The sequence below is a fragment of the Limtongia smithiae genome (assembly GCF_038497785.1).
Source record: "Limtongia smithiae strain NRRL Y-17922 unplaced genomic scaffold V1518scaffold_11, whole genome shotgun sequence".
NCBI classification, from domain to species: Eukaryota; Fungi; Ascomycota; class Lipomycetes; order Lipomycetales; family Lipomycetaceae; genus Limtongia; species Limtongia smithiae.
The window spans coordinates 433,596-461,393 of record NW_027117632.1 but is presented as its reverse complement, the minus strand read 5'-3'; the positions used below and the strand labels follow the sequence as shown (position 1 = coordinate 461,393).

The window sequence follows — 27,798 nt, the reverse complement described above, 5'->3', positions numbered from 1 at the left end:
GTGCCGGTGGTGCACCAATGAAAGCCTTTGCGCTGTTCTACGTCATAATTATTACCATTCATCATTTACTATGCAGCCATGCACAATACGCACAGCCCCGGCGGCGCCTGCACGGCGCGACTACCATTCATCCTTGCCACTGCCTGTGCTGCCGTTCGTGGCATCAGCCTTGTTGAAGTCCCACAACGACCGTCCCCCGCGGCGTCCAAACACCGGCGACCCGAACAAACTGCCCATCTGACTCCCGAACGTACTCATCGGCCCACTGATGTTGCTGCTGCCGTGTGTCGCCGGTGTCGGCGACGAGCCTGCTGCCGCCGATGGCGCGTCTGCGCGGCCCGCAGGAATCGGCATGGCCGAGGTGGGTGTCGTAAGGATACCGTTCTGCTCGTGCACAGCAAAGGCGGCTGCAGCACTGGACTCAGCCAGGCTGGACGAAAAGCTGCCGCTCTTGCGACGTGTACCGATGGGTGCCTGTTGCTGCCCTGGTCCTGACTGTTGCGGCAGCAGGAACCGGCTGCGTTGGCCCGACGGAGCAGGTGCAGCAGCCCCAGCAGGCACCCCGCCGACGACATCACCGGTGCGCTTCGAGAACGAAAACAGATTCGCAAATCGCCTGCCCGGCGTGCGTGGACCGTCCGCCAACAGTAAGAACTCGTCGGTCTCGTCAGATGCGAACGTGGCGGACTGGGTCGGACTGTCCAGACTGTCCTTCTTGCGTCCAATGTTGCCGATGTTGCCAATGCTAGTTCCGATCGCCGAGATTCCGGTGCCCATGTTGCCAAACATATTCCGACGACTCGGCGACCGCTTCATAAAGCTGAAGCCGTTGCTCGAGAAACTTGAGTTCGTAGAATGCTGTTGCAAGCTTGCGGCACCATCTTCGTCTTCGTCTTCATCCTCGTCATCTCCGAGCCCTGAACTACCCGAGTTGAGAACCGTAAACAGGTGAGATGAGATTGGGGGAAGTTTGGGCGGAAGAATTACATCTCCACTGCTGCCAGCGTTGCTGGAATTGCTGTGTGTTGCGCTCAATGACTCTAGAAGCGACGCGCTCTCTGCATGCAACGATGCCGGAGATGGCAATGATGTCGAGTTCTTGAGACTGCTACCAACAGGGAAAAAGCTGTATTGCGGCGGACTCAGCAATAATGACGACGCGCTGTGATTCGATATCCCAATCGGTGAGTACTGCGCACCGGCTGGTTGCAGTTGCGACTGGACCTGAACAGCGGAAGCCGCCGTGACTGATGGTGTCACCGCCGCAGAACTTAGTCCCGGAAAGCCCGCTCCACCCGAAATCGGCGTGTTGTGCAGCGATGGCAGGAAGCTCGTCGACGGTAGGTCCATAGACAGTTCTGATCCCATCGTCAGGACGCGTGATCGGGGAATATCTTCGTCGTCAAGCTCTCGCACGTCGTCAATATCTTGAGGCAAATCGTCCATCATAAACAAATTCGACGGTAGGAGAATATCTGCAGATGGACTTATCGTACCACCGCCGCTGCTGCTCAGCAAATCGTCGCCACTTAGTGCGTCGACCGGCTCGGGATATAGATTCGCAAGGGACGAGTTCATGGAATAAGGCCCACCCAACGCCAATGAAGACGATGAATTATTATGCAGATCTAACGTAATGGCGGACGGTGATGGTGATGAGCCATTAAATGCCGTAGTCTGTAGTGAGTCGAATAGCAAATTGTTGAATGTTGACGCATCCGGGAATCGCGGATCATGTAATGGAAAGGAGCGTATAGGCGACGAGACAGCAGCTCGTGCTTTGTTCCTTGTCCGGTTCCGCCGCTTCGCAGATTTTGACAACTCTGGTTGCGCAACCTGCTGACCCTGCGTGTTAACAATGCCGTAAACTTCGTTTGCCAAGCGTGACTTGTCCTCTGCTTCCCGGTACTGCTCAAAAATATGTACATAACGCAGCTCGAGAGACTTTTGAACCTCCCTCCAAGAGCGCTCGAGTTTGATGTCTTCCATGTCTTCCGAGTGAAGAAGTTTCGCGAACGCATTGTCTGGGGTATTATCTTTGCCATACTGAGGAGTCTTTTCCATTTCAGCCTTCTTGATTTTCATGACAAGTCCCCGGATGCTCTCCTCGAGTTCGATAATGTGCTGGTGCGTCTCTCGCTGCACACTCTCGCTTCTTTCTTCACGCGCTTTAGTGGACTCCGAAAAATTCGACTTGAGATTCTGAATCTCACGCTTCCGCTGTTCCGAGGCAACCTTGTTGGCTTCCCACTTTGCGAAATCGTTCTTAATCTTCTCTATAGCCTCTAGCTTCTGCTTAACGGCGCGCTCGACCTTGGTCTTCTGGGCCTGCAATGCACGGTTGGTTTCTTCTAAAGCCTTGTTGTCGCTGCGCATCTGCGTACGTATCGCATCCTCTTCTTTCCGCTTATCACGCAGGGTGTCGAGCTCTTCGTGCAGAGCGGCAGACGCGGCTTCGTATTCTTCTTCTGCATGCGCGTACTGTGCGTTGACTTCCACAATGTCGGACCGGATCTGCTCGAGTTCTGCCGCGAGGGATTCGATTGTGTACGGTTGCGTCGCGGCGGTGAATGATGACGTGTAACCTCCGCGCTCTCCACGGCGGTTGGGAGAGCGATTGTTTCGCTCGTGGCGGCTGCTGGCGCGTCGAAACTGCGTCTGTACGGTCGAGCTCCTGCGTCGCTCCCCTTCTTTGGGCGTTGGGACAGCACTTTCCTCTGGCTGCACCGGCTGCACGCTGGCAAGTACCAGATTTTCGGACTTGCGTCGAGTTCGCAGACGAATCAGTTGGCCGGCAGCAGAGTAGTGGTTTGAGTTCACCTGGTCACAAGTGAAAGAGTCAGACTACATTCATCACAGATAAAACCGCAAATTAGAGGCATACCGCTAAAACCCGGACGCCGTACACTTGGTCGGGATTTAGTCCGGTGATCGTGACGGTGGTCTCGCGCTTTTCGCTCTCGCCAACTGCATGTACGTTAGCTACGGGCTGCGTGCATTTGAGTGAACATAGGAGCAACGGCCGGCGCGATGGCGGAGGCCGCAAGACGCATACCGTTCTGACCGTTCATCTGAATAACATGCTTCGCGACGCTGCTGGCCCGATCCGGGAGGGACCAGTGGAGAGTGACGCTGTCTGAGGTAACGGCATCGAGACAGACATGTGGCGGCGCCGGGATGTCGATTCCGAGGTGCCGGACGAGGGTGGGAATGGGAATCTGCAACAGTCGCGTCGCGCGGTGGAGCAGCCAGAGCAAAGATGCAAAGGTCGCGATCAGCGCGACGAGCATCCTTGGGTGACGGCGGAAGAAGGGAAGAGGGAAAGGACGGTTCGTGAGCGCTGCTTTGCGAATTATTTCGCTGAGTGAATCGCGATGGCCTGCGCAGCCAGAGTGTTAAGGTTGGGCCCAAGGGCTCGGGCTCGGGGTGTTCGTGTTCGGCTCGTGCTCGGGACCGGACTCGGCGCGGCAGTGGAGGCTGCTTGTTCCCAACAGCCAGATCGTCAGCACCCATCACTGCCGCCTCCAGACCGTCCCCTCCACTCCACGCGCCTGCTCCCGCCCCTGGTCCGCCAATGCAGTACGTCGGCCGGGCGATCGGGTCTGTGTCAAAAACATGGAGCTCCCTCAATCCCGCCACCCTCACGGGCGCCATCGACGTCATCGTCATTGAGCAGGAGAATGGTATGTCACTCTTGTTGGGTCCTACGTTCTGAGCTGATCCTCTGCTGCCAGGTGATCTCGCATGCTCGCCTTTCCACATCCGCTTCGGCAAGTTCTCATTGCTCCAACCGTCCCAGAAGAAGGTGCGACTTTGGTCTGCGTGTGCATATCCGCCGCGGAATCAAGTGCTCACACTTTGTGCCTAGGTCGACTTTTGCGTCAATGGCCGCAAGGTCGATTACATGATGAAGCTCGGCGATGGCGGCGAGGCGTTCTTTGTGTTCGAAACAGACAACGACGTGCCATCAGATCTGCTCACCTCGCCCGTCCTATCCCCCGCATCCTCCGCGGCGTCGTCGCCCTCGTCCGCCTCGAGCCCCTCCAGCCTGCAGGAGCCGGAGTATCTTGATCTCTCCAGTGGCAGCAACGGACGGCCACTTCTTTCGCACCAGAGGTCTAACGATAGCATGTTGGAAGCCCACAGTCTTCCTCCGTCGGATATTTCCCTCGATATCGTTCAGCCTGTCGCTGTACCCCACAAGTCCGCCACCACTATCTCTGCACTCTCCACCAGCAGCACGCCACCTGACTCCGTTCTGTCCAGTTCTCCGCGTGGCTTGGTTGCTCCGCGAGCCTATCCGATGGCGACAGATAACTGGCCTTCAGTGGAGCTATCCCGTGCTCTGCTCAACAACCTGCGCTCCGATGATCCAGAACTGTCGTCTGCTGTCAGCAGTGGCTCGACGCCGATTCTGCGACCGCGAAGTCCACCCCTGAGTCGAGACCAGGCTATTCAGCGAGCAAAGGAGCTGAGTCGGAAGCTTAGCGTTAGTCGAATCCCGACCACAGTGACAGACAGTGGGGATCTTGTTCTCGATATGCGCGGCTATAAAGCAGGCGAGGAGGAGACCGCGCGAGCTGAGTCCGTTGCTCGGAAGATTCTGTCGGATGAACTTGCAATTAATACTGAAATTGCCTCGCTGATTGCTCCTGATGAGCATGGAAATCTCTGGATCTACGCAAGCGAAGAGGCGCGCGACAGAGCTCTGCAGCACCACAATAGAGAGCAACATGGGTCTATGGAGTTTGACTATGAACCGGACGACTTAATTGGAAAGCCATCTGATGCGCAGTCGCCTGGTCAGCTCAGCACACCCCCATCTACACCGCCTCCCCCAGGTTTACTAATCCCGGGTTCACTCAATACATCCTCCGATGATCCAAAGGAGCAGCGATATGTGAAGACACTGCGGTTAACGTCCGAGCAGCTCAAGAGCTTGGATTTGTCGCCTGGCGAGAATCCCGTCTCGTTTAGTGTCAACGGCGGCCGCGCTGTGTGCACGGCCCGCATGTTCTATTGGCGATATGATGCAATGATTGTGATTTCCGACATTGATGGAACCATCACAAAGTCAGATGCTCTAGGACACGTCTTGACCATACTAGGACGCGATTGGACACACGCTGGTGTTGCAAAACTATTTACCGATATCGCAAACAACGGCTATCACTTGATGTACCTGACATCAAGATCCGTCGGCCAGGCGGACTCCACACGACATTATTTGAAAGGCATCGAACAGGGTATCTACAAGCTTCCAGTCGGACCTGTGATTTTGTCACCCGATCGAACAATTGCAGCACTTCGTAGAGAAGTCATATACCGTAAGCCGGAGGTCTTCAAGATGGCTTGCTTGCGCGATATCCAGAGTCTGTTTGGGCTGAAAGACACGACACCGTTTTACGCTGGTTTCGGAAACCGTATCACGGACGCTCTGTCGTATCGCTCTGTCGGCGTGCCGTCCTCTCGCATTTTCACAATCAACTCTAATGCAGACGTGCACATGGAGTTATTAGAGCTAGCGGGATACAAGAGTTCTTATGTGCACATGACGGACTTGGTGGACCATTTTTTCCCATCTGTTTCGACGCAACTAGGCGACGAGCGATTCACGGATGCGAACTTCTGGAGAGAACCGGTACTTGACATTTCAGAATCAGAAGACGAGGACGATTCTTCTTCCCGGCCTCGTTCTACGAGAGCCAGCTCTCGGACGTATGATGATTCTGAGGAAGACGAGGAGGAGCTTGACGAGGAGGATGAAGACGATGATGACGGAGATTATACCGACGAAGAAGCGTCCGACACGACGTGAGGAATGCGGTTGTGCATGTTACCTCTTTAACAAAGGCTCAGTATTTGAGTCACGACATGGGGCAAATTATAGACCGGCCGTAGCTGAGTTCCGGCGGCTTTGACTCTTGCACACAGACTGCATCGTGTTGATAGTCGGCTGCTGCCGGCACTCGTTTTTGTTTCGCGCCGTATACAAGTTGTAGCGGCAGGCTGTTACAGAAGACACGGGCAGAAAGGACATTGTTGCGAAGCATAAATTAAACCTTGAATAAACAACTCAATATAGTTCTCTGGTCATGTAGGTAAGCAGATACAGTGTAGTGTACGTAGTGCTATCACTAGTGGAAGGACGCGTATGAATCACGTGACTCTGTCCCGGCGAGGACGGACGACGATGCCGCCTCGCTACTCCGCTGTCGTTGTCCCCAGCTGCGTAGTTGGTCGACGTCCGCGCATCCGCATCTGCATCTGCTATTCAGAGCACGGCTAGGGTACTCTGCTCACCGTCATCATGTCGCATCTCACCACGCCGGCCGTTGTTATGGGTATGTGTGGCCCCACGCTGACCCAGGCTTGCTGAGCCGTGTAGATCAGCAACAGGAGGGGCGGCCGCGCACTGCGCTGATGCGCGCGCTTCGTCGGCTGATTTGGGGATTATGTACTAACAATTTGCTTTAGACAAGTACGTGCATTTCTTTGATTGATTTGGATGTCAGGACTAGGGGGATTGCCTGATAGTGGTTTGTCTACGCGGCAGGCCGAGAAGTTAGACTGCACTCTGTGGTAGGTAGTCATCATACTAACGGACCACAGCGGTACGGGTCTGACGAAGCTTGGATTTGCTGGCAATGACTCGCCGTCGTTCATTTTTCCGACTGCAATTGCGACTCGTCAGACTTCGGGAGCCGGATCACGCCCTGCTGTGTCTGCAAAGCCCGCATTCCTAGGTGGAAGCAGCGCAGCTTCCAGCGGCGGCGGCAATCTATCGCAGAAGCGTGGCACTGAAGATCTCGACTTCTTCATTGGCGACGAGGCTGTGGCCGCGTCGAACGGTCCTGGTATGTTGTCGATTGTGCGATGCATGTTTGTAGACTGGGCTAAATTGCCGCGAACAGGCTACGCGCTCAACTATCCCATCCGCCACGGTCAAGTAGAGAACTGGGATTACATGGAGCGATTTTGGGAAAACTCAATCTTCAAATACCTCCGCTGCGAGCCCGAGGACCACTACTTCCTACTAACAGAACCGCCGCTGAATCCGCCAGAAAACCGCGAGATGACTGCGGAAATCATGTTTGAGTCTTTCAATTGCGCGGGACTGTACATTGCGGTGCAGGCCGTTCTTGCGCTTGCTGCGTCGTGGACTTCGAACAAGGTCCAGGACCGATCATTGACTGGTACTGTCATAGACAGTGGTGATGGTGTGACACATGTCATCCCCGTTGCCGAGGGTTACGTTATCGCGTCTGCGATCAAAAATATCCCTATCGCTGGTAGGGATATCACGTACTTCGTCCAGAGTCTTCTGCGAGACCGAAACGAACCGGATTCAAGTTTAAGAACTGCTGAAAAGATCAAAGAGGAGTTTTGCTATGTGTGCCCGGATATCGTAAAGGAGTTCAACAGATTCGATCGCGAGCCTGAGCGTTTCCAGAAGTATCTCGTCGACCAGGGTCTCGGCCGCAAAGTGACAATCGACATTGGATACGAGCGCTTCCTGGCTCCTGAGATCTTTTTTAACCCGGAGATCGCGTCGTCTGATTTCCTGACGCCGCTACCCGAGGTTGTCGATCAGGTCATCCAGACCAGTCCGATTGATGTACGTCGAGGGTTGTACAAGAACATTGTGTTGTCGGGTGGGTCTACTATGTTCCGCGATTTTGGCCGCAGACTGCAGCGGGACATCAAGCAGCTTGTCGACGCGCGGATTCACAAGAGTGAGGAGCTTAGCGGCGCTCGGTCCGGCGGTTTGGAGGTGCAGGTTATCAGCCACAAGAAACAGCGCAATGCCGTGTGGTTTGGTGGCTCACTGCTTGCACAGACGGTAAGTTTTTGCATTGGTTGATATTCAAATCGGGTTGTTTCTGACATTACTACCACAGGCCGAATTCAAAAGTTACTGCCACACGAAGAAGGACTACGATGAGTACGGTCCGGGCATCGTTCGCCAGTTCTCTTTGTTCAATGTGCCTTAGATGCGAGATTCGCGTGCCCCACTGCACCTGGCGAGGTTCGTACGTCTTTGATGTTTATCTGTAGTGTAGTGTATGTCACAATCGGTCGGTCAGTTTATTAGATAGCAGAAGAAAGATTTGATTGATCTAAATAGCTATGCTTCATTTTTGATCACTGTATTTCAACAACGAGCTGAATACGTGTGAAGAAGGATGCAAAATCTTAAGGATAGCCTGTCTACGAAGAGCTCACCAGAGTGCCGATGGCATGGCTATAACTGTGTTGTAGGTTTTGTATAATGCAAAATTACATCAGCTGATGTCGACGGAGGATTAGTGGATGAAGGATATGAGAGATGTCCTTTCAGTAGCATCATGATCCGATGCTACCGAGTACACGTTCCCGGCGATCCATTCATCGTCAAGACCAGGTGCAACTAATGGAGCAAAATCCTGCAGCCGCTTAACGCGACCTTTACATGAATTAAAGTTGAATCGTGGATTGAAGGCGTCTACTATGTACAAGAAAACATCAAACGAGCACTTAGATATTGGCAGGAAAATCGCCGTTCCTGCTAAGCAAAAATGTGTGTACAAACTGAAGGCTGTAGAGTGCTTATTTTAGAGTCCGCCAGCTGCTTGCTGCTGCTTTTGCATCTCCTGAATAGTGTTAGTATCACGCGACCACGGTCCGTCTGTCCGATAGAATCCGGCTGTGAAGAGAATAAGAAATAGACTTACCGTCCCAAGGAGCTTGATCGTTTGGAAAAACTTGGCGGTGCAGCGGTCGACACAGTTGGACTCGCCCTTGTTCAGGTCGCTCTCGGTGTAGTAGCCGGGCAGGCACTTCTCAAAGCAAGCGTTGGACACCCTGGTCGTGTTAGTCCACTGAACTATCTAGGTACTACCGAAGCAGCAATTCTAGGAACAACAAACTTTTCCTTCATCTGCGACATCATGAGCATCTCGCCCTTGATGGCGTTGATCTTATTTTCATCGTAGTCTGTCATCGGGCGCGCGCCCATTCCGAAAAAAGACATTTTCTGCAGGCAGTCGCATTAGATACCACGCACAGAAACAAAAAGAGCCGATGTGTGATTTCCATACGTTAGCTAGAATGTCGAGCGGATAAGGAGGAGAGAATGGCGGCGAAAATGGGTTGCGCTGCTGACAGCCGGGAATTTTTTTTGGGAGGTCGCGATGAGCATCCCGAGACAGAGACGCCAGAGACGAAGAAGTAGCTGTGTACGACGGAGCAGCTACGACATGGGCGGCGCAGCATCATAGGACACACTGCATCGTAGGTGACCAATTCCAATTGTATTCTAGTGCTGATTTCGCTGTTGCCATGATGAGAAAGCTGTTGAGGTTAAGGAAACATATGTCTCCACGTGTGCCATAGCAACGCAATTGACCACACAACGAACTAATCTTCTCTCTGATCTACCTCTTGTGAATGTTTTATATTTATTCGGAGATTTTGAATGAGTACTAATAATTGGCTTAGATACAATGACACCGCATATGCAACGAGGTATGCCACTGCCGGTGCTGGCAAGAGCGCTACGGCAAGCAACGACGGAGCACCAACACGCGCCGGCGCTACGCACGACGCGATTCCACACTGCGCAATTCCTTCGAGCCCAAGCAAACACTGATACGAAACCCCGGTCGACTGGTGCGAAGTCGAGCATCACTGCGACCCACAACCTCAGCGCGGATTTCAAAGGCCGGCGCGAAGCGCTGCTTGCCTCGCCGAAGGAGATGTACCCTGTTATTCGGAGCGACGAGAAATACATGCGGATCGCAGAGGTGCGGGCTGCATATGACAAGTTCACGATGGACGAGCTGCAGGCGCTTGATGAGGGTGAAGGACGGAGTGTTACGGTGCGCGGACGGATCACCAATATCCGCGTCGCGGGCAAGAATCTTGTGTTTATCGATCTCGAGCAGGAGGAGTCGAAGATTCAAGCAATTTATCATCTCAACAGTTTTCAGAGTCTATCATGGAACGTGGTCGATGCAGAACAGTTCAAAAAGTCGTGGGAGCTGCTGCGACGAGGTGATTTCATATGTGAGTAGTTCTTACAGCGCTACGACGGAAAGAGGCCTGGAGCTGACAATATGCAGCTCTCTCGGGTACCCTGACACGAACAAAGACCGACGAACTGTCAGTTCGCGCGCGGTGTGCAATCACGCTGCTCTCGCCGTGTCTGCATCCACTTCCGGTTACCTTATCCGACCGCACGAAATCGCATCACCGTACCGTCGACTTCATCGTGAATCCTTCCGCGCGGAACATAATCCGCGCACGGTCATATCTCATAGCACAGGTCCGCGAGTTTCTGCAAGCGCGCGATTATCTGGAAGTACAGACACCGATTCTGTCGGATGTTGCAGGCGGTGCGAATGCACGGCCTTTTGTCACACACGCGTCCGTATTCGGCTCCGTGTCGTCGTCAGACGATTCGGAGAAGCATGCACCGTCGACGGTCTCGCTTGAACTCCGTATTGCGCCGGAGCTGTGGCTTAAGCGACTACTCATCTCCGGCTTCGACCGCGTGTTCGAGATTGGACAAGTCTTTCGCAACGAAGGCATTGACCACACACACAACCCCGAATTCACGACATGCGAGTTCTACCAGGCATTTGCAAGTATCGATGACCTCGTGGAACTCACGGAACAGATGTTATCGGAGATCGTCGCGAAGGCGCGTGTGGTTTTTCCGGCGGTAGACGAGCACCTGGTACGGACTGGGCTCGATTTTTCGAGACCGTTTGAACGGATCGAGTTTATACCCACGCTAGAGGAGTACCTGGGTGTTATGTTTCCGGATTACGTGCTACAGAGCAATACGGAGGAGGATCGCACGGACGCGGATAAGGCGCATGAGTTCTTGCATAGGCTCTTTAAGGAACGGCATATCCCGCTGCCAGAAGTCGTGACAGTACCGCGCATGTTTGATAAATTGGCGGATCACTTTATCGGTCCACATCTCGCCGCGGCGAAGAAGCCCACATTTCTGATCAACTTTCCCGAAGTGCTCTCCCCGCTCGCAAAGTCAGCGCCGAGTGCGGGAAAACCGTATAACATCGCGCGCCGCTTCGAGCTCTACGTGTCCGGCAAGGAACTCGTAAACGCGTACGAGGAGGAAAACTCGCCGTTTGCGCAGCGGCGCAAGTTCGAGCTGCAGCAGCGGGACCGAGACGATATGGGAGATACAGAGGCCGTGGCAGTGGATGAGGGATATCTCGCGAGTATGGAGTGGGGACTCCCGCCTACCGGGGGCTGGGGCATGGGGATTGACCGGCTCGTGATGATGTTGACCGGCACGGAGAAGATTGCGGAGGTGTTGACTTTTGGAGGCATCAAGAGCGTGGTAAGCCAAGAGTAATTCCAAAGCTCGGACATGTACATAGATAGATATAGTCATAGATACCATACTCATTCATATATGGCTGGCCATGGGGCGGCCGACTGACGTCAGGCACTTCCGTGAATTACTCTTGTGCGCCGCACGAAGCCGCAGGAAAAAAATCACGAAAATTCGCGAATAAAACGCCCAGTCGATTCGCTTCTTTACTCAAACCAGTACTTACCATTCACTCCAGTTCTTCTGTTTGAGACAGTACAATGGCACCGGCACCAGTTACACTACACCTGCGGGCGGAGTCCAAGCCCATGGAGCACCGCTCTGCGTTAACCCCGACGACGGCGAAGGCGCTTGCGGACGCGGGATACAAGATTATCATCGAGCGGTCAACGCAGAGGGTTTTTCCCGACGCTGAGTTTGAGGAGTGAGTTGACATAGCGTGAAGTGGCTGTTATGGAACGATGCTAACAACGGTAGACTCGGTTTTCCAATGGTGGATGAGTTCTGCTGGCCGAACGCGCCGAAGGACGAGATCATCATTGGCCTTAAAGAGTTGCCGGAGGAGTCGTTCCCGCTCGTGCACGAGCACGTGCAGTTTGCGCACTGCTACAAGGACCAGGGCGGTTGGAAAGATGTGCTATCGCGGTATCGCGACGGCAACGGACTGTTGTACGATATTGAGTTCCTGCAGGACGAGACCGGCCGCCGCGTTGCGGCGTTTGGATTCTACGCAGGTTTCGCGGGCGCGGCAATCGGGTTGCTTGATTGGGCATGGCAGCTTGAGCATGATGAGCTGCTACCTGAGGTGGAGTGGTATCCCAATGAGACTGCTTTAATTGCGGATGTCAAGAAGGCGGTGGATGGTGTTGTTGCGCGCAAAGGTGTTGCGTTGCCTACTACGCTTGTTATTGGCGCGCTGGGCCGGTGCGGATCAGGCGCGATTGATTTGCTGCGCAAGGTCGGCATCCCGGACGAGAAGATGATCAAGTGGGACATGGCAGAGACCGCGAAGGGCGGCCCGTTCCAGGAGATTGTGAACTCGGATATCTTCATCAACTGTATTTATTTGTCCAAGCAGATTGCGCCGTTCGTGACGATGGAGTCGCTGAACGTGCCGGAGCGCAAACTGTCGGTGATCGTCGACGTATCGGCCGACACTACGAACCCATTCAATCCGATCCCGGTGTACACGGTTGCGACCACGTTTAAGGAGCCGACTGTTGCGGTTGAGACAGTTGCGGGACCTAAGCTGTCGGTGTGTTCGATCGACCACCTGCCGAGTCTGCTGCCGCGGGAATCGTCTGAGACATTCTCGGCCGCGCTGCTGCCGTCGCTACTGTCGCTGAACGAGCGCGAGTCGTCGCGCGTGTGGATGGATGCGAAGAAGTTGTATGATCATCACTGCTCGCGGTTGTAGGTGAGGAGTGGGATGCGGTGTTAGCGGCTGCAACTAGCGTGTAACTTAGGTAATAGATTGGTTATATTATACAACAGAAGCGAATCCACGATTAGTGAAGACGTTGTAGTTGTATCCGAATGGACTTAAGTGGTTAAATAGAGAAACGTGATATATATACAAAGCACACAAAACACGTCGCAGTCTAGTACTTCTTGAACCCCCAGCCGACCTTGAGGACCCGGACCGCGCCAACAAAGCCGCCGCCGATGAGGATACAGAGACCGGCAAGGACAGCAGTACCCATCCAGCGCTTGTCGTCGGAACCATCGCCGATAATAGCGCCGGAGATGGGGATACTGACGAGGACGGCGAAGGAGCCGGTAGCGAAGAGTACGCCGATGCGGGTGCCAATGTCGCGGATGTCGGAAATCTCTGCGACGCAGGCGGGAGTAACGGAGATGAAGGAGCCTGACGAGAAGCCGTAGATGATGGCGAAGACTATGTAGGGGGCGAGTCCGCGGGCGGGAATCCAGATTGCGAGAGCACCTATGCCGGAGCAAAGGATACCGATGGTGTTGACGTTGAAACGACCGAATTTGTCGGCGATGAAGCCCATGGAGATGCGGGAGATGACGGAGGCCGCGTTGAGAATGGAAACGAGGTAGTTTGCCATGCTATCGTCGATGCCGTAGTGGGAGGCGGCGGTGGTGATGTAGTCGAATGGGATGAGAATACCGAAGAAGGTGAAGACAGAGCCGAAGAGGAGGACGACAAAGAATTTGTCTTGGTAGTGCTTTGTAAAGTCTGATATTTTGATGGGTTGCCAACCGGTGTGCTGGTTGTTGGAGGTTATTGTTAAGTTTGCGATGATGAGGAGGCCGAGGATGATGAAGGCGCAGGCGCGGACCATCCAACCGAAAGAGGTCTCGTTGGAGAGCCGCTTGACGATGATGGGGAAGAGAGTGCCGCCGAGACTGGACCCAGAGGAGGCGATGCCAGTCGCGAGGCCGCGTTTGGCGCGGAAGTGGGTGGCAACGGAGGAGAGAGAGGCGTAGAACACGCAGGCGGAGCCGATGGGGGAGATGATGCCCTGGCAGCCAAGGATCTGGCCGTAAGTGTGGGAGATGGAAGTCATCATGAGGCCGAGGACATGAAGAATGGTCCCGAAGAAGAGGATGTAGTGGGGACCGACGAAGTCAAAGATTTTGCCGATAAACTGGCTCGTTAGATATCAGAGTGAGAGCAAGAGGGATGACGCGAGAAGCATACCACTCCGCCAAAGAACATGATGAAGGCCTGGAGCGAGGCAATCCAGCCGATAGAGGAGGCGGAGTAAGCACTCAGCTGGTGCGTCTCGTAGTAGTCCTGGAAGACACCGATGGCGTTGACCCAGCCAAAGGTACAGAACATACAGCAGAAGGTGCCGACGACTGTGAGCCATGCGCGCATACCGCGGTCGACGACTAGGTCGTGCGGCGCCGGGAAGGGTACATGAGCGGCGGCTGCTGAAGTGGATGAAGGGGCCTCGTCGGGAGTGGAGGACGCCTTTTCTAGGTCGTGCTCGAGGTCGTGCTCGAGGTCGTGCTCGAGGTCGACTTTTTCCGCAGCAGGGACGCTTGCGGCGGTGTCGAGCGCCATGACAGGGGTGGCGTAGCTGGTGTCAATGCTTGTGGTGCTTGCCGTGTTGACCATGAGTATCCGCAGCGGGGTGGTGGGGGCGAAGGGGAGTTATTTGTGCTGAGGAGGTGTCAGCATTAGCTCGAGCGGGGAGGAGGTTTGCTTAGTGACCAGTATGTAGCTTAGAATGCCCGTACGGCGGATGGCCGCACGACGGAGTTTAGTTTAACCGGAGAGGCGACGACAACCGAGTGCACCGGAGTCTGCATCAGCGGAACCGAAGCAGCAGGAGCAACAAGGGGATAAGCGAGGCTACTGCGGAGCACAACATTCTACGGAACAGGGCGAGTGGTGATGGCGGGGATATGGCAGTGGACATAGGCAGGGCTTCTCCGGGAATGAAATGTTTCCCTCGGTGGGCGGATCACAGCGCCGCACTTGCGTGAGAATTGAGTCACTTGTGAGTTGCGGCCAGGGCTAGGGCTGCGGAGTCGCCACCGCTCGCGCCTTCCCAACGCACCGCCGCCCGCTTCGCGCCTCTCAGTCCTCGCCCCCGCACTCTTCTCCGCCAGCTGCGGTCCCGCGGCCCGCTTCTTGTCATCCGCTCCTCGGCAGCCCCTCTACCGCTACCAGGCACATCACCGCCATGTCTCCCGCGATCTCCGCAGTCGCGGTGCCACCCGCCGCATCCCCGGTCTCGGCTCGCACTCCCGATCTCGCCCTCCCAGCGACGACCCCTCTCGTGCGCGCAGCGCACCAGAGCGGCCCCCAGCAACACTATCTCCTTCCTCTCCTCGCGCGTGCACCACCCGCACCGGTCCTCGCCGCCGCCTCCTCAGCGCGTCCCTCTTCCCCCGCCATCCCCCCCGCGGGTCTCGCCCCGGTCCCGACCGTGGCCTCGGCCCCTGCCTCCGCCGACGGCCCCTCAGCTTTCGCACCGGCCCCGCAATCGATCCCTCCATCGCCCTCTGCCGCCGCTGCCACGCCCACCACATCGTCATCGACCGCATCGTCCTCCACGTCTACCCCCGGCGCCGCGCCGACGCGAGCGCGCGCGCGTCGCGGACCGGTCAACGCGGTGTACGCTCTCGCCGACGCCCACCAGGTGCCGGTGCACTACCCGGTTACAACTGTCGCCGTCGGCATGGTTCCCGCCGAGTGCGCGTCGCAGCTCCCGCAAGGCATGCCCTCTGTCGTGCGCAAGAAATACACGACTTCCACCGATGAACGGAACTACCTAACCGGTGAGTGCACGCGTGCTGGGACTTTAAGCGCGCGCGACCGACGCGCCGAAGCCCTACCCCTGTCTTATTACTAACAACGTCTAGTCTTTGAGTACACCGTTAACGAGCAAGTCATCATGTGGGACTTCTTCTCCGGATACGTGCATCTCACCGGCCTCTGGAAGGCCATTGGTAACACCAAGGCAGACATTGTCAGGCTCGTTGATAACTCCCCCGACCTTGAGAACGTCATCCGGCGCGTTCGCGGCGGCTTCCTCAAGATCCAGGGCACATGGCTGCCCTACGACATCGCACGCATGCTAGCCGTTCGCACATGCTACAACATCCGCTATGCGCTGATTCCGCTGTTTGGCGCAGACTTTCCAGCCTCGTGTCTCAAGCCGGGGACTCCTGGGTTTGGCCAGCTGCAGCTCACCGACAACGAGCCCACGCGACGCCGACGTCGTCGCCCAGCATCAACGCAGGAGATCGATGGCGTGAATGGACCTGTGCAGCGGCGTGCGCGCATCTCCTCTCCGGAGCAACCTCGGCAGGGGCTGTCACCACTGCACTCCAACCGAAAGCTGCCGTCGAGCACCGAGCAGGCAAACACACAGCTTCCCTCGCCGGCGTCATCGTCGCCGCTCCAGGCGCCGACTCCCTCTCCGCACATGCAGCTCCTGGATGCGAGCAGCAGCCCTGAGGTCGCGCACGCGCACCTGCGCCGGACCGCGAGCGCGAGCAACTACCAGCACCGTCGGAACGGCAGCGAGAACCGCGTGAATCTTGACTTTTTGCGCGACGCAAGTTTGGCGTCGTCGCCGCAGGACCTGCTCTGCGCGCTGCAAGCGACGAGTTCGCTGAAACTGTTATCTTCGGGCTGGTCGCCGCGCCAGCGGCCTCGCACGCAGCCGTACATGTACCCGTATGGCGGGCGGCACGACAGCGACAGCAGCAGCGATAACGAGGAGGGGGAGGAGCAGGATCCATGCGTGCTGCAGTATCATGACAACATGTATTACTGGGATGGCAAGGACACGCTGCAGTCGCTTCCTCCCGCGGAGGCAGAGCTGCTCAAGCTTGCGGACAACACGCGGATGCAGCAGCAACAGCAGCAGCATGAAGATCAGCCGCGGCGCATGCCTAGCATGGATGACGCGCGCGGGTTACTGGGGTTTGCACAAGTCGCGGGTGAGGAGGCGCAGCGCGAAGAGCGTTCGGCCGTGACGCCGGGGTTGAGCGAGGGTAGTGCTTCTCCCGGCGAGAATATGATGCGTGCGCTCTCTGAGGGCTTTGCGATGCAGATGCCATTTCCACCTGCAGAGCTCCCGCAGCAGCGTTCGCCCACGCGTAACAAGGAAGACGTGCGCAGCTTGATGAACATTCATGGGCTACTTTCCTAGAAGGGGGGCATAATGACTCTTGATTATTTCTGTTGTTTTGTGTTACAGTACTCTGCGAGAGTCTCATGTTTTGTGTGCTTTCTGGTTGCTTTTCTATTTTCTGGCATGGATGGACGGGCGGACGGGCGGGGGGTACAGGGGACGGACACGGATGACTTTTTCTACAGGATGCAGACTTCCAGGCGCTCATGGTTGATTTTTCCCACGTATTTAATTGTGTTTACTGCGCGCACGCGTATCGTCGTTGGCATGTTTCGGGCAATATACATCGCAAACAATAATCAACGTGACGCGACGCGACGCGCGAACACGGGGAAAAGATGAAGTGGCTTGGCTGTCACGTGCTCACACTTCCCGTGCTTCGCCGCTGCGTATTTCTTGCGACAGGAGAATCGGCTCTTCTGCTCCACATGTCCTCACTCCACCACCAGCTCCTACCCGCAGAGATGGTCTCCCCTAGGACAATGACGCGCTTTCGCCAGTCCGGCTCTAGTCTCGCTTTCATGAGCATTGTGTTCGTGCAGTCGGCCGTCGTACTCTCGCTCGAGGGCTATATTTTTGGCAAGTTCCAGGCAAACATTAACACCTCCTATAACCTCGCCGACGACGAGCGCTCAGTCACCGTCGCAATCCCGACGTATCTGGCACTATTTATCTTTGGCGAAGTGTACTCGCTCGTGCTTGCGTACGACTCGTTGCGCCTGCGCAACACGATCCAGGCGATCGGGCTGACCGCGTTCAACATCGCGATGATGGTGTACGCCGGCATCCAGTATGAACAGATCAAGTCCGCGAGTCTCGACCTCTCGAGCACGGGCGCGCTTGCGGCTGCAGCGTGGAGCGAGATGAACGCGTACGTGATTGCGCTGATCGCGGTCATCGGCGTGTGCACAATTCCCATGGGGATCATGTGCTTCTACTTGTTTCGCGATTTTGGATGGTTCATTTACAAGCAGCTCGGCGCAGACATCAGCATGAAGCATCGGTACCTCGCGCTGCAGATTTTCACGACGCTGCTGAAATTTGACTTCTTCTTTTTCCTTGGGTTTACAATCCAGTTCGTCGTGATTGTGCTCAACACGAAGGACGTCGAGTTCGCGCTCACGATTGCGGTTATCCCGTTTACTATTGCGGTGCTCGTGGGGACGTATTTCTTCGTCATCCGCGAATTCCTTCCTGGCATGGTCGTCGTCATCAGCATCTTCTTCGCGAGCATGGCGTACTTCATCTTCAAGCTCGCGCGTATGTACCAGCCGTCGCAAGCCTGGAAATACGTCGCCGCGCGCAAATCTCTGACCACCTTCGCCGTGCTAACCCTCGTATTTATCACAGTCACAATCATCAATGCAATCATATGCACGCGCAACTTCGACAAGGGCCTCAAGCAGTACGCGGTCGTCGGCACGGGCGTCGCGGGCATCTTCTGCGCCGCCGACGAAGACGAAGAGGAAAAGTACGCGCGCAACACAAACGGTGAGACCGCGATCGAACTACGACCGCGGTTTGACATTGAATAATCTCTTTTGTAATCTTGTACTTTATTTTGGTTTGTGTTTGGCATATGGTGTATTGGAGAAAATATCTGGGTTGTAAGTCATGAACGGGTTAAATTAGTTTAAAATGTAACAACTATCGCATATCACACTGAAATGCTCCCGGGGGGTGGCTGGTTGCTGAGGGCTTGCGGGGCGGTGTACTGCCCGCAAAGGAGCACTGCAGAAGCGTGAAATTTCGTCGTTGTTTTGGTGTATATGCAACTTTGTGTGTAGTTGTGCCAAGACGAGCATGCGCTTAAACGATTATCCTCAGGATGTGTGATCAAGGGTTTCGGAACCTGTTGTCCTACAGCTGATATCTGTAAGGGAAGCGTGGGAAAGAGAGGATGGGGCGGGCAGAGAGGTGAGCAGCTGTCGGGCAGCCCGCAGAGTAGAGCGAATACCGCACTGTCCAGATCAAGGGCTATACAGGAGCGGACGTGCTTCTGCGATTACACCCTCAGCTCTACAAACAGTCCTGAACTGCCACATCGACCACAGGATAGCGCACAACAGCGACTGTAAGAGGGCATGCAAGCATGGGGTCGGCAGAAACTTGCGGCGTGTCAGCAGAACAACGGCAGGAAAGTGCATGACGGTACAAAGGGTGCACAAGTCCATGTTACCGCAAAGCGGATCAAGCGCCTCAGGAGAAGTTGTAGGAGTGGCCAAGAGACAAAAGTGGATCGATGGCAGCAGGAAGCAGATCCAATGCCACCGGACAGTAAGACTAATTATACGAATTCATGTGTACAACTGTGCCGACCTTATGCCAGTGGTCCCACGAACCCGTTTTAAGTCAATTGCAAGGTGTCCGCCATTTGTGCGCTCAACACTTCTACATGCCAAGGAAGGCCCTCCGAGGAGCAATTTTTATATTTCCCAGTAGTTGTCATGCTACGGCAAACAGCAAACAGCGACCTAGGCGCAGCAATACTGGACATGGCATGTGGTAGTACTAATGCGGTGTATTGTCATACTGTATAGATACCACTTCCCCCAATGCCCACTCGTCGCCCGGTAGAGCTCCGCCCGTGAATAGATTATAATATACGCCGTTTTGCTTCCTGTCGTTCTCTAACCGATGACCAGCTTGTCGTCGTCGCCAAAGGCGTACTCGGGGATCTCGAGGTTCAGCGGCGCGGGGCCCTTTCGGATGCGGCCTGAGATATCGTAGTGCGAACCGTGGCAGGGGCAGAACCAGCCGCCAAAGTCGCCAGACTCGCCGATGGGCACACAACCCAAGTGCGTGCACACGCCGAGCATGACGAGCCACTCCGGCTTCTGCACGCGCTCGTCGTCGGTCTGCGGGTCGCGCAGCGTGGCGACATTCACCGCGCGGGCCTCCGCGATTTCGTGCTCGGTTCTGTGACGGATCTACTCTTGTCAGCTCCGAGATCACACTGCCACCATATGGGAGGAACATACGAAGACAGGCTTGCCACGCCACTTGAGAATCACGTTCTTGCCCTCAGGAATGGACGAGAGGTCGACCTCGACCTTGGCGAGAGCAAGCACATCGGCGGACGCGCTCATGTTTGACAGGAAATCCTGTACAGTTGCCTTCGCACCCGCAGCGGACAGCAGGCCCATCGAGCCGATCATAAAGTACGAGTACACGCGCGAGGAGTCACTGCCGCCGTCCTTCCGCGCATAGTGGCTAAAGTCGGGAACCTTGTATGTGTTGTCGGTCGTGTAGAAGTTAGACGCGCTACGGGTCTGGTCTATGACGAGAACAAAGGAGTTAGCATTCTGCATTCATTCACACAGATGAGCACCATATCTCCATGCTGCGGGTTGATATGCGAATTGCGGAGCCGTGGGGACTAGGGGACTTCTCACCGAAAGAGACGACCGATCTCGCGGCGGGAGCAGCGACGGCGGAGGCCCGGCCAGAGGCGGCCCGGAGACCAGCACTTCGCGAGGCGGCAGCAGCAATGCGGGACGCCATGGTATTGTAGGAAGAGAGGAGTGGTTGGTGATGAAGTTCGAGGTGGTGGAGGAGCGCGCAGACCGACGACCAAACGACGACGCTGAGCCGCGACCGCGAAGAATTGCCGTGTCGCGCCCCATTTTCGAGCCTCGCGATTGGCTGGGCCAGCAGGTACACAGCCCGCTGCTTACTACCTACAAGCCCCGCTGCTGACCACTCTGCCGTACACTGAACCTTATTATTACACCCGCGAACTCATTTATCAATCTCCATCGCGTCTTCCTCCTCATCCTCCTCATCCTGCGTCTCCTCTGCCGGCGCCGTCGGCGACGACGTGCTCACCACCGGTAGCACAAGCCGCGCTTGCCCCTTCGGCCACGGCGCCGTTGCACCATTCGCGCCCTTCCCCTTGCCGCTCGGCGTGCGGCGCTGCGGTTCACTGGGCCCGGCACCGCCAGCTGTGCTGTTGCTCGCGGTCAGCGCACTCAGGATGTTGGTCGCGCCGGCGAGCACCGCGTCGGTCGGGTTCGACGTGTGTGGGCGCTGTAGTAATAGTTGTTTCTCGTCAGCCGTGGCGGAAAGCAGATCGCCCTCTGACGCGCGGACTGCGCGTTCCTTGAGCACTTTTGCCAGCGGAACGGTGCGCGGAACAAGGTCTACTTCGTCAGCATCATACTACACACCCATGCAAACACAGAAAACTCACCTGATAAGAACTCTAACTCATCGCATTTGTGCACCGCAGTGGCTACCAAAAGTCAATTAGCACACGCACGTACGCATATCTCAATCTCACGCGCCGAGAACAACCTACCGATATCCCTGTACAGCAGCTGCTTCCGGCGCTCACCGCGCGACATGATCAAGCCGCGTTCGCACAGATGCCGAATAAACATTTCCTGCCCCTGTCAGTATGCGTGAATAAACAAAACTGTGCTAAGCGCGCGCCTACCGTGGCGATAGTTACCGCGAACGTGCCGCTGTTCGAACACGCGCGCACATCATCGTCAAGTTTAATGATCTTCTTCACGCGCGACAGTGGCAATTGAGTTTGTCCCGTCGCTTCCGCAGTCGCGGACAGCGTCGCCTGCACCGCTGCAGTAGCTGCGGCAGTTGCGTGAGCCGATGCGGCAGCAGCCGCGCTGTTGGGAGTGACAGTGCTACTACCTGCGTGGTGGTGATGGTGGTGGTGATGATTCTTGTTGTTGCTGGTGCTGGCGCTCGCTGCGGCGACGGGGGTCGCGGAGTTGTTAGTCGTGCTTGATGTGCTCGCGCTGTGGTGGTGGTGGTGGTGGTGATGCCGTCCGTCGCTATGTTTCGAGCTCCGTCGTCGAGAGGTCGACGGGGAGGTCGACGCGGCCGTTGCGGTGCTGTCGACCACCATCGCGTCGCTAGGGATGCTGTCCTTCGGCAGTGGCAGCGCCTGCATGGTCGGCTGTGGTGTGAGCATCGCAGTCGGCGCTGCTGCCGGCGCGAGTGGGTATTGCTCCATTTGTTTCTGTGCCGGTGCTGGATATGGCAACGTTGTGTTCGGTGTCATGTGAGTCTCAGGATAGACACGACTGCGGCCTGCCCAATGGTGAACTGTGTGAAAAGCGACCGGTTCGCTGATTCCAGTGCACAATCGGACAGAGTCGGGTGGGAATCCCGCGATCGCGAGGGAGGGTGGGGCGTGGTGTGGCGGCGGAAGAGGCGAGGAAGAACGGGAAGAAGCGAGGACGCGCTGGCCAAGCGCGTGCGGCGGGCCCTGTCCTCGACGCTCCTGCCCTTCCACTTTCGTCCATGTCTTCACCAAGATTTGCACCCTTTCCCAGCACTATCCCCTTCTCCACGCGTGTTGATGTACTCGTTCCAAGTATCACCATTTCAGTTCTCCTGCACGTAGTCTATTCGTCTACATGCGCTGGGCTGGTCACATGTTTACGCGTCACCCCGCGACGCGTTTCAGGGACGCGATTGAATCATTCGCCCTCACCCACGAACACGCACCCACACATGGCAAAAATGCATTGTAAAAACGGCAGTGGAATGTACCCCCCAAACACCACTTCATCTCCCAAACTGACTAAAAAAACAAAACCTCAATACTCTGCGCGCCGCATACAGAGCAAGAAGCCACCACACCACAATTTTCAGCTCAATATTTTTCTCGCCCTCCGCCTCGCTCATGCAATAACCAAATCATCCGGCATATTCACCGCCTCCGCATCCTCGTAGAGCACCGTAACTGGCAGATTCCGCGGCCGGTACCGCGGATCTAACATCTGCTTCCACTTCACGCTCCAGTGCATCACAGCGTACGGAGGTATCTTCCTACGCCGGCCCAGATGTGGCTCGTACGCGATTTTGCATCTTTCTTCTTCCTCCTCCGCTCGAGATTCCGCGCAGGCTGTGGCAGTAGAGGATGTGGCGGCGGTAGTGGTATCCCTAGTCATAGCATCGATGGTGTACGGCATCGGCAAGATTTCCAAAAGCCACCACTTCGCTGCCATCTTCGCGCCGCGGCCGAGACGCGGATTAATCGAGAGCATGTCATGAGTGCGCGCCATGATCGCGCGTGTCGCGCCCTCTGCTGCAAACGCCGCGACCTGATCCTCCGAGAACGGCAGCCCGAGCCCACGCGCATGTCGCACCATCCAGCGTAAACTCAGATCTGGCAACGAGCCGCCGGTGTCCGGGTCCGGCGGCCAGCCGCCACCAATGTCGCTGTGATTACCTGGGAACCAGCGCTCGACGACGTCGCGCGCATCGGCGGTCGCGAGGGCCGAGCAGCACGCGCAGCATGCGGAGCATTTGGGCGGGGCAGGAGCAGCGGGATCGGTGGGATGATGGAACAAATTTTGTCTAAACATAGTTCGTCGCTCGTCCACACTCAGCGCGTGGCGCACATGCTGCACGATCCCCGCGGGCCGTGTGGCCGAGAAACACATGCGATTCCGCAACAGTCCCACCGCCTGCACGGTATCCCACAGCCCGAGGAAAAACACGCGCGGCGTGGCGCATGCAAACGTATCCTTGAACTCGTCCGCGATCTCGCTCGTGCTCGCGCCGCCGGCACCGTAGTTACTCAGCCCACCCGCGGCCTCCTCCGCAAGGTGCTGCGTCGCCCAGTCTTTGTAGATCTGCCAAGCACTGGGGACGAGTTCACCACCGCCCTTGCCGAGTAGCCCGATGCGCTCAATCAGCGATGCGACTACGCACGCAGTGTATGCGCCGCGGGAGTAGCCGAACATCCAGATGCGGTCGCCGGCGTCGTAGTTCCGGATCAGAAAGCGGTATGCCGCGATGACATGCTCGTCGAAGGTATATGCAATCAGCGAGTCAAGAGTCAGCAGCGCATCTACTTTGTGCGGAGATATAATGCTCGATCCGATTCCGGCTAGACGCAAGTCAGTTTGGTATTCATTCAGAAGTTGAAGAGCACGCACGCTGGTAGTAGTCGATCACGCGACCATCACCGCGCTCGATCATCTGGTGCATGCGCAGAACATTCGATGCCGGTCGCTGTCCAAACTGCGACCCTGTACCGTCGAAGCACAGCACGAGGTGTTTGTTGCTCCGCGTCGGCGAGGTCGTCGCTGACCGTGTCTCGTTGAAGTCGGAGGGCACAGGGAGATCAGAGATGTCAGCGGTATTAGCGACAGCGACAGCGGCGGCAGAGGCAGACGCCGTGTACGGCCGGTGTACATGCGTCGGCGGCCGCGGCGGCCGCGCCGTTGTCGTCGGCGATGCGGTCATGCTCGCGACAGCAGCGGCGGCGAGTTTGTGTATACTCTCTCTCATGGTGAGGTGGGTATATATACAGTATCAGCAGAGTAAGTAAGAACACACTCAGCTCGCAGTGCGAACTGGCCGCACGGAAAGCGAAGGCAACAAAGATAGCCGTGCTTTTGTCGGTCGCTGCTCGACCGCACACGTCCGCACCGCCGCACGCTCAAAACATCTTCCTACCTCCGCTTCGGGCCTCTCTCCTCCACACCGCACACTGCTGAAGTGAGCGTATCGCAAGCATGTTGGTGATCCCCGATTGCAAAGCCATCGTCTTCACCGACTGGGACGGCACCGTGACTCTCCAGGTACGCCCTCTGTCCATCCCGACCGACTACTTACCGCATCGCGTATCGCTGACCCCCACGCAGGACAGCAATGACTACATGACCGACACTATCGGCTACGGCGAGGCCCGCCGTCGGCAGCTCAACATTGAGGTTCTTGAGGGTCGATGGTCCTTCCGCGACGCGTTTCACGACATGCTCGAGTCTGTTCACCTGCCGTTCCCGGAGTGCATCGAGTACCTCAAAGCCCACATCGAGCTCGACCCGGGCTTTGCCAAGTTCTACACGTGGTCCAAAGCTGCGGGTATCCCCGTCGTCATCGTCTCCTCGGGCATGAAGCCTATCATCCACGCACTGCTCGCAAAACTCGTCGGCCCTGCTGCCGCGGACGACATCCAGATCGTTGCGAATGACGTCAAGATCAACGACGACGGCTCGTGGCAGATTGTCTACCGCGACGAGTCCGACTTTGGTCATGACAAGTCCCGCTGCATCAAACCCTTCGCCGAGCTCCCCGATGACGCGCGACCGATGCTGTTTTATTGTGGCGACGGCGTGTCGGACCTCAGCGCTGCGCGCGAGACGGACCTGCTGTTCGCCAAGGTCGACCGTGACCTGATCACCTACTGCGAGCGCGAGGGCATCCCCTACCACGTGTTCCACACGTACAAGGACATCCACGAGAAGGTGCAGGCTATCGTTGAGGGCAAGACCACCATCGAGGCTGCCATCGAGAACAAAAAGCCCGCGCACCACCACACGCACACTGCGTCGTAGAATAGAGTAAATAATATGTATTCTAATTAGTTGTGATGCTGAGCCTGGTACCGCAGCAGGTCCTTGCGTGTGAGCAAGCCGACCAACTCGCCGCGGTCTTCTACGAGGATCACACGCGGCCCGAGCTTGATGAAGATCTCGGTGACTGTTTCCAGCGCTACGCGTCTGTTTACCGCAATAGGTGCGATGTCGATGAACTGCGCAAACTCGATGTGAACGCCGTGGGCGGAGGGATCGGATGATAATGACTGTGTGGGTGAGAGCGGCGGTCGCGCGGAGGGCGCGGACGGGAGATCTGCCATCTCGATGCCGCCGTCGATAGTCGCGGATGGGGTGGTTGACGGACTCTGCCTTCGCGCAAACACTGAGGATCGCGCGGGCTTTTGGTCCGGGGTCGTGAAGAAGCAAGTCGCGGTTTCTCGGATCTCATTCCCGCTTTGCCTTTTCGCGCGCTCGATCGCGTATGTCAGATCCGCCCGTGTGATGTAACCTGTGAGCACCATCGACTGTGTATCCTCGACAATGGGAAATCCCTTCACGGGCGTGCCTTTAAGCGTGTCCTCCACCTCGGACAGCATTGCACCGTATGCGGGAAACGCGAGTGGTTTCACCGTCATCGCGTCGGCCACCGGCGCGGCAAACTCGTGGTCTTCCTTGGAATCCAGGAACGGAAACCCGTTGAATGTGATGGCTTGGTCAGCGATACCACCCTTGCTGAAGCGTGCGTTGATCATTTTAGTGACACCAACGACAATCATGGTGGGTAGGATGTATGTCAGCGCTCCGGTGAGCTCAAACATGATCACGACGACAGTGACGGTGATGTTCATTATACCTGACAACGCTGCTGCGGCGCCGAGGAACGCGTACGTGCCAGGGGTGATGCACGGCTCTTCCGTGTTTGCGCGGCATACTGAGAAAATCGCCGCGTCGGGATGCACTTCCTGCAGCGCCTGCACAAGAATGCCAACCATGCGACCGAAATACGCCCCAATTGCCATCGACGGCACGAAAATGCCTGCGGGGACCTTGCAGCCGTAAGAAATAATCACGAGACAACTGCGCACGACGACCGCAATGACGAGCGATTTCACCATTTCCGTGCGGTTCGAGGAGTCGCACAGCCCCGAGTACTCCTCGTCAGCCAGGGACTCTGGTGCGTCGCACTCGCGGAAGAGGATCTCCATGCTCTCGGTCATGTCAATGCGGAGGAAGCGGTTGAAGTAACAGATGAGCGCGGTGATGAGCGCAAGGGCGGTGGCTTCGTGGATGCCGTAGTTGGCGAGATACTTCTTACGGAGGCCAGAGACAACAAAATTCCATTTCGAGATGACGATGCCATAGACGCCGCCGAATACGCCAAGGAGGATGTAGAAGAGGAACTCAAAATAGTGCCAGTCGTGCTCGTACTTGACTTGGAACATGACAAGCTGGCCTGTCCGGAAGGGGTTCCACGCTGCAAGAGTAGCTGTGCCGACGAGCGCGCAGAAGTAGGACTTCCACATTGTACGCAGTGTGAAGTTGGAGGAGATCTCCTCGAGCGAGAATAAAACCCCGCCAATTGGACTCGCAAACGCGACGGCAACGCCAGTGGCGGCGCAGGCGGTCTGGATCTCGCGCATCTTTATCGCGTTGTTGCGGTACTTGTCAAACAAGCGCGCGACGACGTTGCCAGCGCAGACCGCATAGTGCACAGAAGGACCTTCCTTTCCGACGGAGAGGCCAGACGCGATGGCAAGGGGTAGACCAAGGGATTTAATGGCGAGCGTGCGCGCGCCGAGAAAGCCATTCAGGACGAAACCGGAGACAATGCATTTGATTTCCGAGATGCCAGAGCCCGCCGCCGCTGGTGCGTACACCTTGACGAGTAAGGCTGACGCGCTGGCGAATGTAATGGAATACAGAACAAATAGCAGATACCGCACCGCAAGCGATGACGACCACGGCTTCCACTCCGGACACGTCCCGCCTGCATCCGCGCCCCAGCAACAGAACGTCTCGTTGAGGTAGAACCCGGTTGTACACCGCCCGTTCTTGAAGTCGGACAGGAACTCAGTTATGATGTTGAGTACCGCGGCGATGCTGCCAATAAGCACGCCAATCAGTGCAAGCACGACCCAGCCCTGCACGCTCTCATAGAGCGCGCGCAGGCTGCCAGTGAGGGAGCGACGCGCGAAGACGCGATGCGCAGCAACGCCTGCGACGCGCGAGCGCAGGACACGCTGGCGGAGCTGGTCGCGCGCTGCGTCCTGGACCCAGTCTGAATTGTCAGCAAGAGTGCATACAAGCAATTGAGTGTAGTACGCACCAATGGTCGCGAAGTCGGCGAAGCGGTTGCTCATGAGGACATTTGGTGGATGGCATGGGGTTGCTGGGTGTGCGGTGGTGATGGGCGGCGGCGGATGTGTGGCGGTGCAGCGCAGATGCGGCACAACCCCACAACTTCATGACGGTTACGCGATGGCGCGCGCCACAACCGCCGCAGCCCCGCCAGCCATCACTATCGTCA

General features: G+C 56.5%; 14 protein-coding genes across 14 annotated transcripts; 7 read left to right on the top strand and 7 right to left on the bottom strand.

The window, feature by feature from the left end:
- Window positions 1–35: 35 nt before the first annotated feature.
- Window positions 36–3,358, bottom strand: V1518DRAFT_421325 (uncharacterized protein). The gene is made up of 3 exons (XM_066905197.1): window positions 3,056–3,358; window positions 2,885–2,967; window positions 36–2,820 (listed from the first exon to the last, which is right to left on the bottom strand). Exons 1-3 carry the CDS (start codon window positions 3,288–3,290, stop codon window positions 121–123), a joined length of 3,018 nt encoding a protein of 1,005 aa, XP_066757961.1. The 5' UTR covers window positions 3,291–3,358; the 3' UTR covers window positions 36–120.
- Window positions 3,359–3,422: 64 nt separating this feature from the next.
- Window positions 3,423–6,105, top strand: V1518DRAFT_421324 (Lipin/Ned1/Smp2-domain-containing protein). The gene is made up of 3 exons (XM_066905196.1): window positions 3,423–3,683; window positions 3,735–3,805; window positions 3,869–6,105. The coding sequence occupies exons 1-3, from the start codon at window positions 3,575–3,577 to the stop codon at window positions 5,816–5,818; spliced, it is 2,130 nt and encodes a 709-aa protein (XP_066757960.1). The 5' UTR covers window positions 3,423–3,574; the 3' UTR covers window positions 5,819–6,105.
- A 117-nt stretch (window positions 6,106–6,222) lies between these two features.
- V1518DRAFT_421320 (actin family) lies at window positions 6,223–8,169 on the top strand. The gene is made up of 4 exons (XM_066905195.1): window positions 6,223–6,348; window positions 6,613–6,857; window positions 6,915–7,843; window positions 7,902–8,169. Exons 1-4 carry the CDS (start codon window positions 6,311–6,313, stop codon window positions 7,992–7,994), a joined length of 1,305 nt encoding a protein of 434 aa, XP_066757959.1. The 5' UTR covers window positions 6,223–6,310; the 3' UTR covers window positions 7,995–8,169.
- Window positions 8,170–8,457: 288 nt separating this feature from the next.
- Window positions 8,458–9,238, bottom strand: V1518DRAFT_421315 (Tim10/DDP family zinc finger-domain-containing protein). The gene is made up of 4 exons (XM_066905194.1): window positions 9,081–9,238; window positions 8,910–9,016; window positions 8,715–8,844; window positions 8,458–8,633 (listed from the first exon to the last, which is right to left on the bottom strand). Exons 2-4 carry the CDS (start codon window positions 9,011–9,013, stop codon window positions 8,595–8,597), a joined length of 273 nt encoding a protein of 90 aa, XP_066757958.1. The 5' UTR covers window positions 9,014–9,016; window positions 9,081–9,238; the 3' UTR covers window positions 8,458–8,594.
- On the top strand, window positions 9,186–11,425 carry V1518DRAFT_421309 (uncharacterized protein). Its single transcript, XM_066905193.1, has 3 exons — window positions 9,186–9,273; window positions 9,481–10,047; window positions 10,104–11,425. The coding sequence occupies exons 2-3, from the start codon at window positions 9,486–9,488 to the stop codon at window positions 11,366–11,368; spliced, it is 1,827 nt and encodes a 608-aa protein (XP_066757957.1). The 5' UTR covers window positions 9,186–9,273; window positions 9,481–9,485; the 3' UTR covers window positions 11,369–11,425.
- A 123-nt stretch (window positions 11,426–11,548) lies between these two features.
- Window positions 11,549–12,937, top strand: V1518DRAFT_421306 (uncharacterized protein). Its single transcript, XM_066905192.1, has 2 exons — window positions 11,549–11,771; window positions 11,825–12,937. Exons 1-2 carry the CDS (start codon window positions 11,608–11,610, stop codon window positions 12,762–12,764), a joined length of 1,104 nt encoding a protein of 367 aa, XP_066757956.1. The 5' UTR covers window positions 11,549–11,607; the 3' UTR covers window positions 12,765–12,937.
- On the bottom strand, window positions 12,810–14,181 carry V1518DRAFT_421305 (major facilitator superfamily domain-containing protein). The gene is made up of 2 exons (XM_066905191.1): window positions 14,016–14,181; window positions 12,810–13,962 (listed from the first exon to the last, which is right to left on the bottom strand). Exons 1-2 carry the CDS (start codon window positions 14,154–14,156, stop codon window positions 12,949–12,951), a joined length of 1,155 nt encoding a protein of 384 aa, XP_066757955.1. The 5' UTR covers window positions 14,157–14,181; the 3' UTR covers window positions 12,810–12,948.
- Window positions 14,182–15,507: 1,326 nt separating this feature from the next.
- V1518DRAFT_376771 (uncharacterized protein) lies at window positions 15,508–16,989 on the top strand (the record flags this gene model as incomplete). Its single annotated transcript, XM_066901557.1, has 2 exons — window positions 15,508–15,607; window positions 15,692–16,989. The coding sequence occupies 2 exons, from the start codon at window positions 15,508–15,510 to the stop codon at window positions 16,987–16,989; spliced, it is 1,398 nt and encodes a 465-aa protein (XP_066757954.1).
- Window positions 16,990–17,453: 464 nt separating this feature from the next.
- V1518DRAFT_376497 (uncharacterized protein) lies at window positions 17,454–18,506 on the top strand (the record flags this gene model as incomplete). The annotated part of the gene is made up of 1 exon (XM_066901545.1): window positions 17,454–18,506. The coding sequence occupies one exon, from the start codon at window positions 17,454–17,456 to the stop codon at window positions 18,504–18,506; it is 1,053 nt and encodes a 350-aa protein (XP_066757953.1).
- Window positions 18,507–19,507: 1,001 nt separating this feature from the next.
- V1518DRAFT_91125 (Rieske [2Fe-2S] iron-sulfur domain-containing protein) lies at window positions 19,508–20,497 on the bottom strand. The gene is made up of 2 exons (XM_066906712.1): window positions 19,953–20,497; window positions 19,508–19,901 (listed from the first exon to the last, which is right to left on the bottom strand). The coding sequence occupies exons 1-2, from the start codon at window positions 20,280–20,282 to the stop codon at window positions 19,602–19,604; spliced, it is 630 nt and encodes a 209-aa protein (XP_066757952.1). The 5' UTR covers window positions 20,283–20,497; the 3' UTR covers window positions 19,508–19,601.
- Window positions 20,498–21,152: 655 nt separating this feature from the next.
- On the bottom strand, window positions 21,153–21,535 carry V1518DRAFT_358884 (histone-fold-containing protein; the record flags this gene model as incomplete). The annotated part of the gene is made up of 3 exons (XM_066901201.1): window positions 21,153–21,205; window positions 21,272–21,356; window positions 21,410–21,535. Coding segments are annotated over 3 exons (264 nt in total), but the record flags the coding sequence as incomplete, so codon positions are not given.
- An 888-nt stretch (window positions 21,536–22,423) lies between these two features.
- On the bottom strand, window positions 22,424–24,326 carry V1518DRAFT_421293 (uncharacterized protein). Its single transcript, XM_066905190.1, has 2 exons — window positions 23,886–24,326; window positions 22,424–23,836 (listed from the first exon to the last, which is right to left on the bottom strand). Exons 1-2 carry the CDS (start codon window positions 24,238–24,240, stop codon window positions 22,623–22,625), a joined length of 1,569 nt encoding a protein of 522 aa, XP_066757950.1. The 5' UTR covers window positions 24,241–24,326; the 3' UTR covers window positions 22,424–22,622.
- V1518DRAFT_421291 (HAD-like domain-containing protein) lies at window positions 24,239–25,331 on the top strand. Its single transcript, XM_066905189.1, has 2 exons — window positions 24,239–24,533; window positions 24,597–25,331. The coding sequence occupies exons 1-2, from the start codon at window positions 24,468–24,470 to the stop codon at window positions 25,287–25,289; spliced, it is 759 nt and encodes a 252-aa protein (XP_066757949.1). The 5' UTR covers window positions 24,239–24,467; the 3' UTR covers window positions 25,290–25,331.
- Window positions 25,289–27,780, bottom strand: V1518DRAFT_434942 (chloride channel). Its single transcript, XM_066906258.1, has 2 exons — window positions 27,598–27,780; window positions 25,289–27,549 (listed from the first exon to the last, which is right to left on the bottom strand). Exons 1-2 carry the CDS (start codon window positions 27,629–27,631, stop codon window positions 25,316–25,318), a joined length of 2,268 nt encoding a protein of 755 aa, XP_066757948.1. The 5' UTR covers window positions 27,632–27,780; the 3' UTR covers window positions 25,289–25,315.
- Between the last annotated feature and the right edge of the window lie 18 nt (window positions 27,781–27,798).

What these genes read in the sequence shown, in the direction of transcription:
- V1518DRAFT_434942 (XM_066906258.1), bottom strand. Translation starts at nt 27,631, where the DNA reads ATGAGCAACCGCTTCGCCGACTTCGCGACCATTG. An exon ending in CGCCGACTTCGCGACCATTG is followed by an intron (nt 27,550 to 27,597) that starts GTGCGTACTACA and finishes CTGACAATTCAG; the next exon opens with ACTGGGTCCAGGACGCAGCG.
- V1518DRAFT_421324 (XM_066905196.1), top strand. Translation starts at nt 3,575, where the DNA reads ATGCAGTACGTCGGCCGGGCGATCGGGTCTGTGTCAAAAACATGGAGC. An exon ending in CGTCATTGAGCAGGAGAATG is followed by an intron (nt 3,684 to 3,734) that starts GTATGTCACTCT and finishes CTCTGCTGCCAG; the next exon opens with GTGATCTCGCATGCTCGCCT. An exon ending in TCCAACCGTCCCAGAAGAAG is followed by an intron (nt 3,806 to 3,868) that starts GTGCGACTTTGG and finishes CTTTGTGCCTAG; the next exon opens with GTCGACTTTTGCGTCAATGG.
- V1518DRAFT_91125 (XM_066906712.1), bottom strand. Translation starts at nt 20,282, where the DNA reads ATGCAGAATGCTAACTCCTTTGTTCTCGTCATAGACCAGACCCGTAGC. An exon ending in GGCGTGGCAAGCCTGTCTTC is followed by an intron (nt 19,902 to 19,952) that starts GTATGTTCCTCC and finishes TGACAAGAGTAG; the next exon opens with ATCCGTCACAGAACCGAGCA.
- V1518DRAFT_421325 (XM_066905197.1), bottom strand. Translation starts at nt 3,290, where the DNA reads ATGCTCGTCGCGCTGATCGCGACCTTTGCATCTTTGCTCTGGCTGCTC. An exon ending in TCAGATGAACGGTCAGAACG is followed by an intron (nt 2,968 to 3,055) that starts GTATGCGTCTTG and finishes ACGTACATGCAG; the next exon opens with TTGGCGAGAGCGAAAAGCGC. An exon ending in ACGGCGTCCGGGTTTTAGCG is followed by an intron (nt 2,821 to 2,884) that starts GTATGCCTCTAA and finishes ACTTGTGACCAG; the next exon opens with GTGAACTCAAACCACTACTC.
- V1518DRAFT_421306 (XM_066905192.1), top strand. Translation starts at nt 11,608, where the DNA reads ATGGCACCGGCACCAGTTACACTACACCTGCGGGCGGAGTCCAAGCCC. An exon ending in CCCGACGCTGAGTTTGAGGA is followed by an intron (nt 11,772 to 11,824) that starts GTGAGTTGACAT and finishes TAACAACGGTAG; the next exon opens with ACTCGGTTTTCCAATGGTGG.
- V1518DRAFT_421315 (XM_066905194.1), bottom strand. Translation starts at nt 9,013, where the DNA reads ATGTCTTTTTTCGGAATGGGCGCGCGCCCGATGACAGACTACGATGAA. An exon ending in ATGTCGCAGATGAAGGAAAA is followed by an intron (nt 8,845 to 8,909) that starts GTTTGTTGTTCC and finishes TAACACGACCAG; the next exon opens with GGTGTCCAACGCTTGCTTTG. An exon ending in CGATCAAGCTCCTTGGGACG is followed by an intron (nt 8,634 to 8,714) that starts GTAAGTCTATTT and finishes AACACTATTCAG; the next exon opens with GAGATGCAAAAGCAGCAGCA.
- V1518DRAFT_421291 (XM_066905189.1), top strand. Translation starts at nt 24,468, where the DNA reads ATGTTGGTGATCCCCGATTGCAAAGCCATCGTCTTCACCGACTGGGAC. An exon ending in ACGGCACCGTGACTCTCCAG is followed by an intron (nt 24,534 to 24,596) that starts GTACGCCCTCTG and finishes ACCCCCACGCAG; the next exon opens with GACAGCAATGACTACATGAC.
- V1518DRAFT_421320 (XM_066905195.1), top strand. Translation starts at nt 6,311, where the DNA reads ATGTCGCATCTCACCACGCCGGCCGTTGTTATGGGTAT. An exon ending in GGCCGCGTCGAACGGTCCTG is followed by an intron (nt 6,858 to 6,914) that starts GTATGTTGTCGA and finishes TGCCGCGAACAG; the next exon opens with GCTACGCGCTCAACTATCCC. An exon ending in GCTCACTGCTTGCACAGACG is followed by an intron (nt 7,844 to 7,901) that starts GTAAGTTTTTGC and finishes TTACTACCACAG; the next exon opens with GCCGAATTCAAAAGTTACTG.
- V1518DRAFT_421305 (XM_066905191.1), bottom strand. Translation starts at nt 14,156, where the DNA reads ATGTTCTGTACCTTTGGCTGGGTCAACGCCATCGGTGTCTTCCAGGAC. An exon ending in TCATGTTCTTTGGCGGAGTG is followed by an intron (nt 13,963 to 14,015) that starts GTATGCTTCTCG and finishes CTAACGAGCCAG; the next exon opens with TTTATCGGCAAAATCTTTGA.
- V1518DRAFT_421309 (XM_066905193.1), top strand. Translation starts at nt 9,486, where the DNA reads ATGACACCGCATATGCAACGAGGTATGCCACTGCCGGTGCTGGCAAGA. An exon ending in GCGACGAGGTGATTTCATAT is followed by an intron (nt 10,048 to 10,103) that starts GTGAGTAGTTCT and finishes GACAATATGCAG; the next exon opens with CTCTCTCGGGTACCCTGACA.
- V1518DRAFT_421293 (XM_066905190.1), bottom strand. Translation starts at nt 24,240, where the DNA reads ATGAGAGAGAGTATACACAAACTCGCCGCCGCTGCTGTCGCGAGCATG. An exon ending in CGTGATCGACTACTACCAGC is followed by an intron (nt 23,837 to 23,885) that starts GTGCGTGCTCTT and finishes ACTTGCGTCTAG; the next exon opens with CCGGAATCGGATCGAGCATT.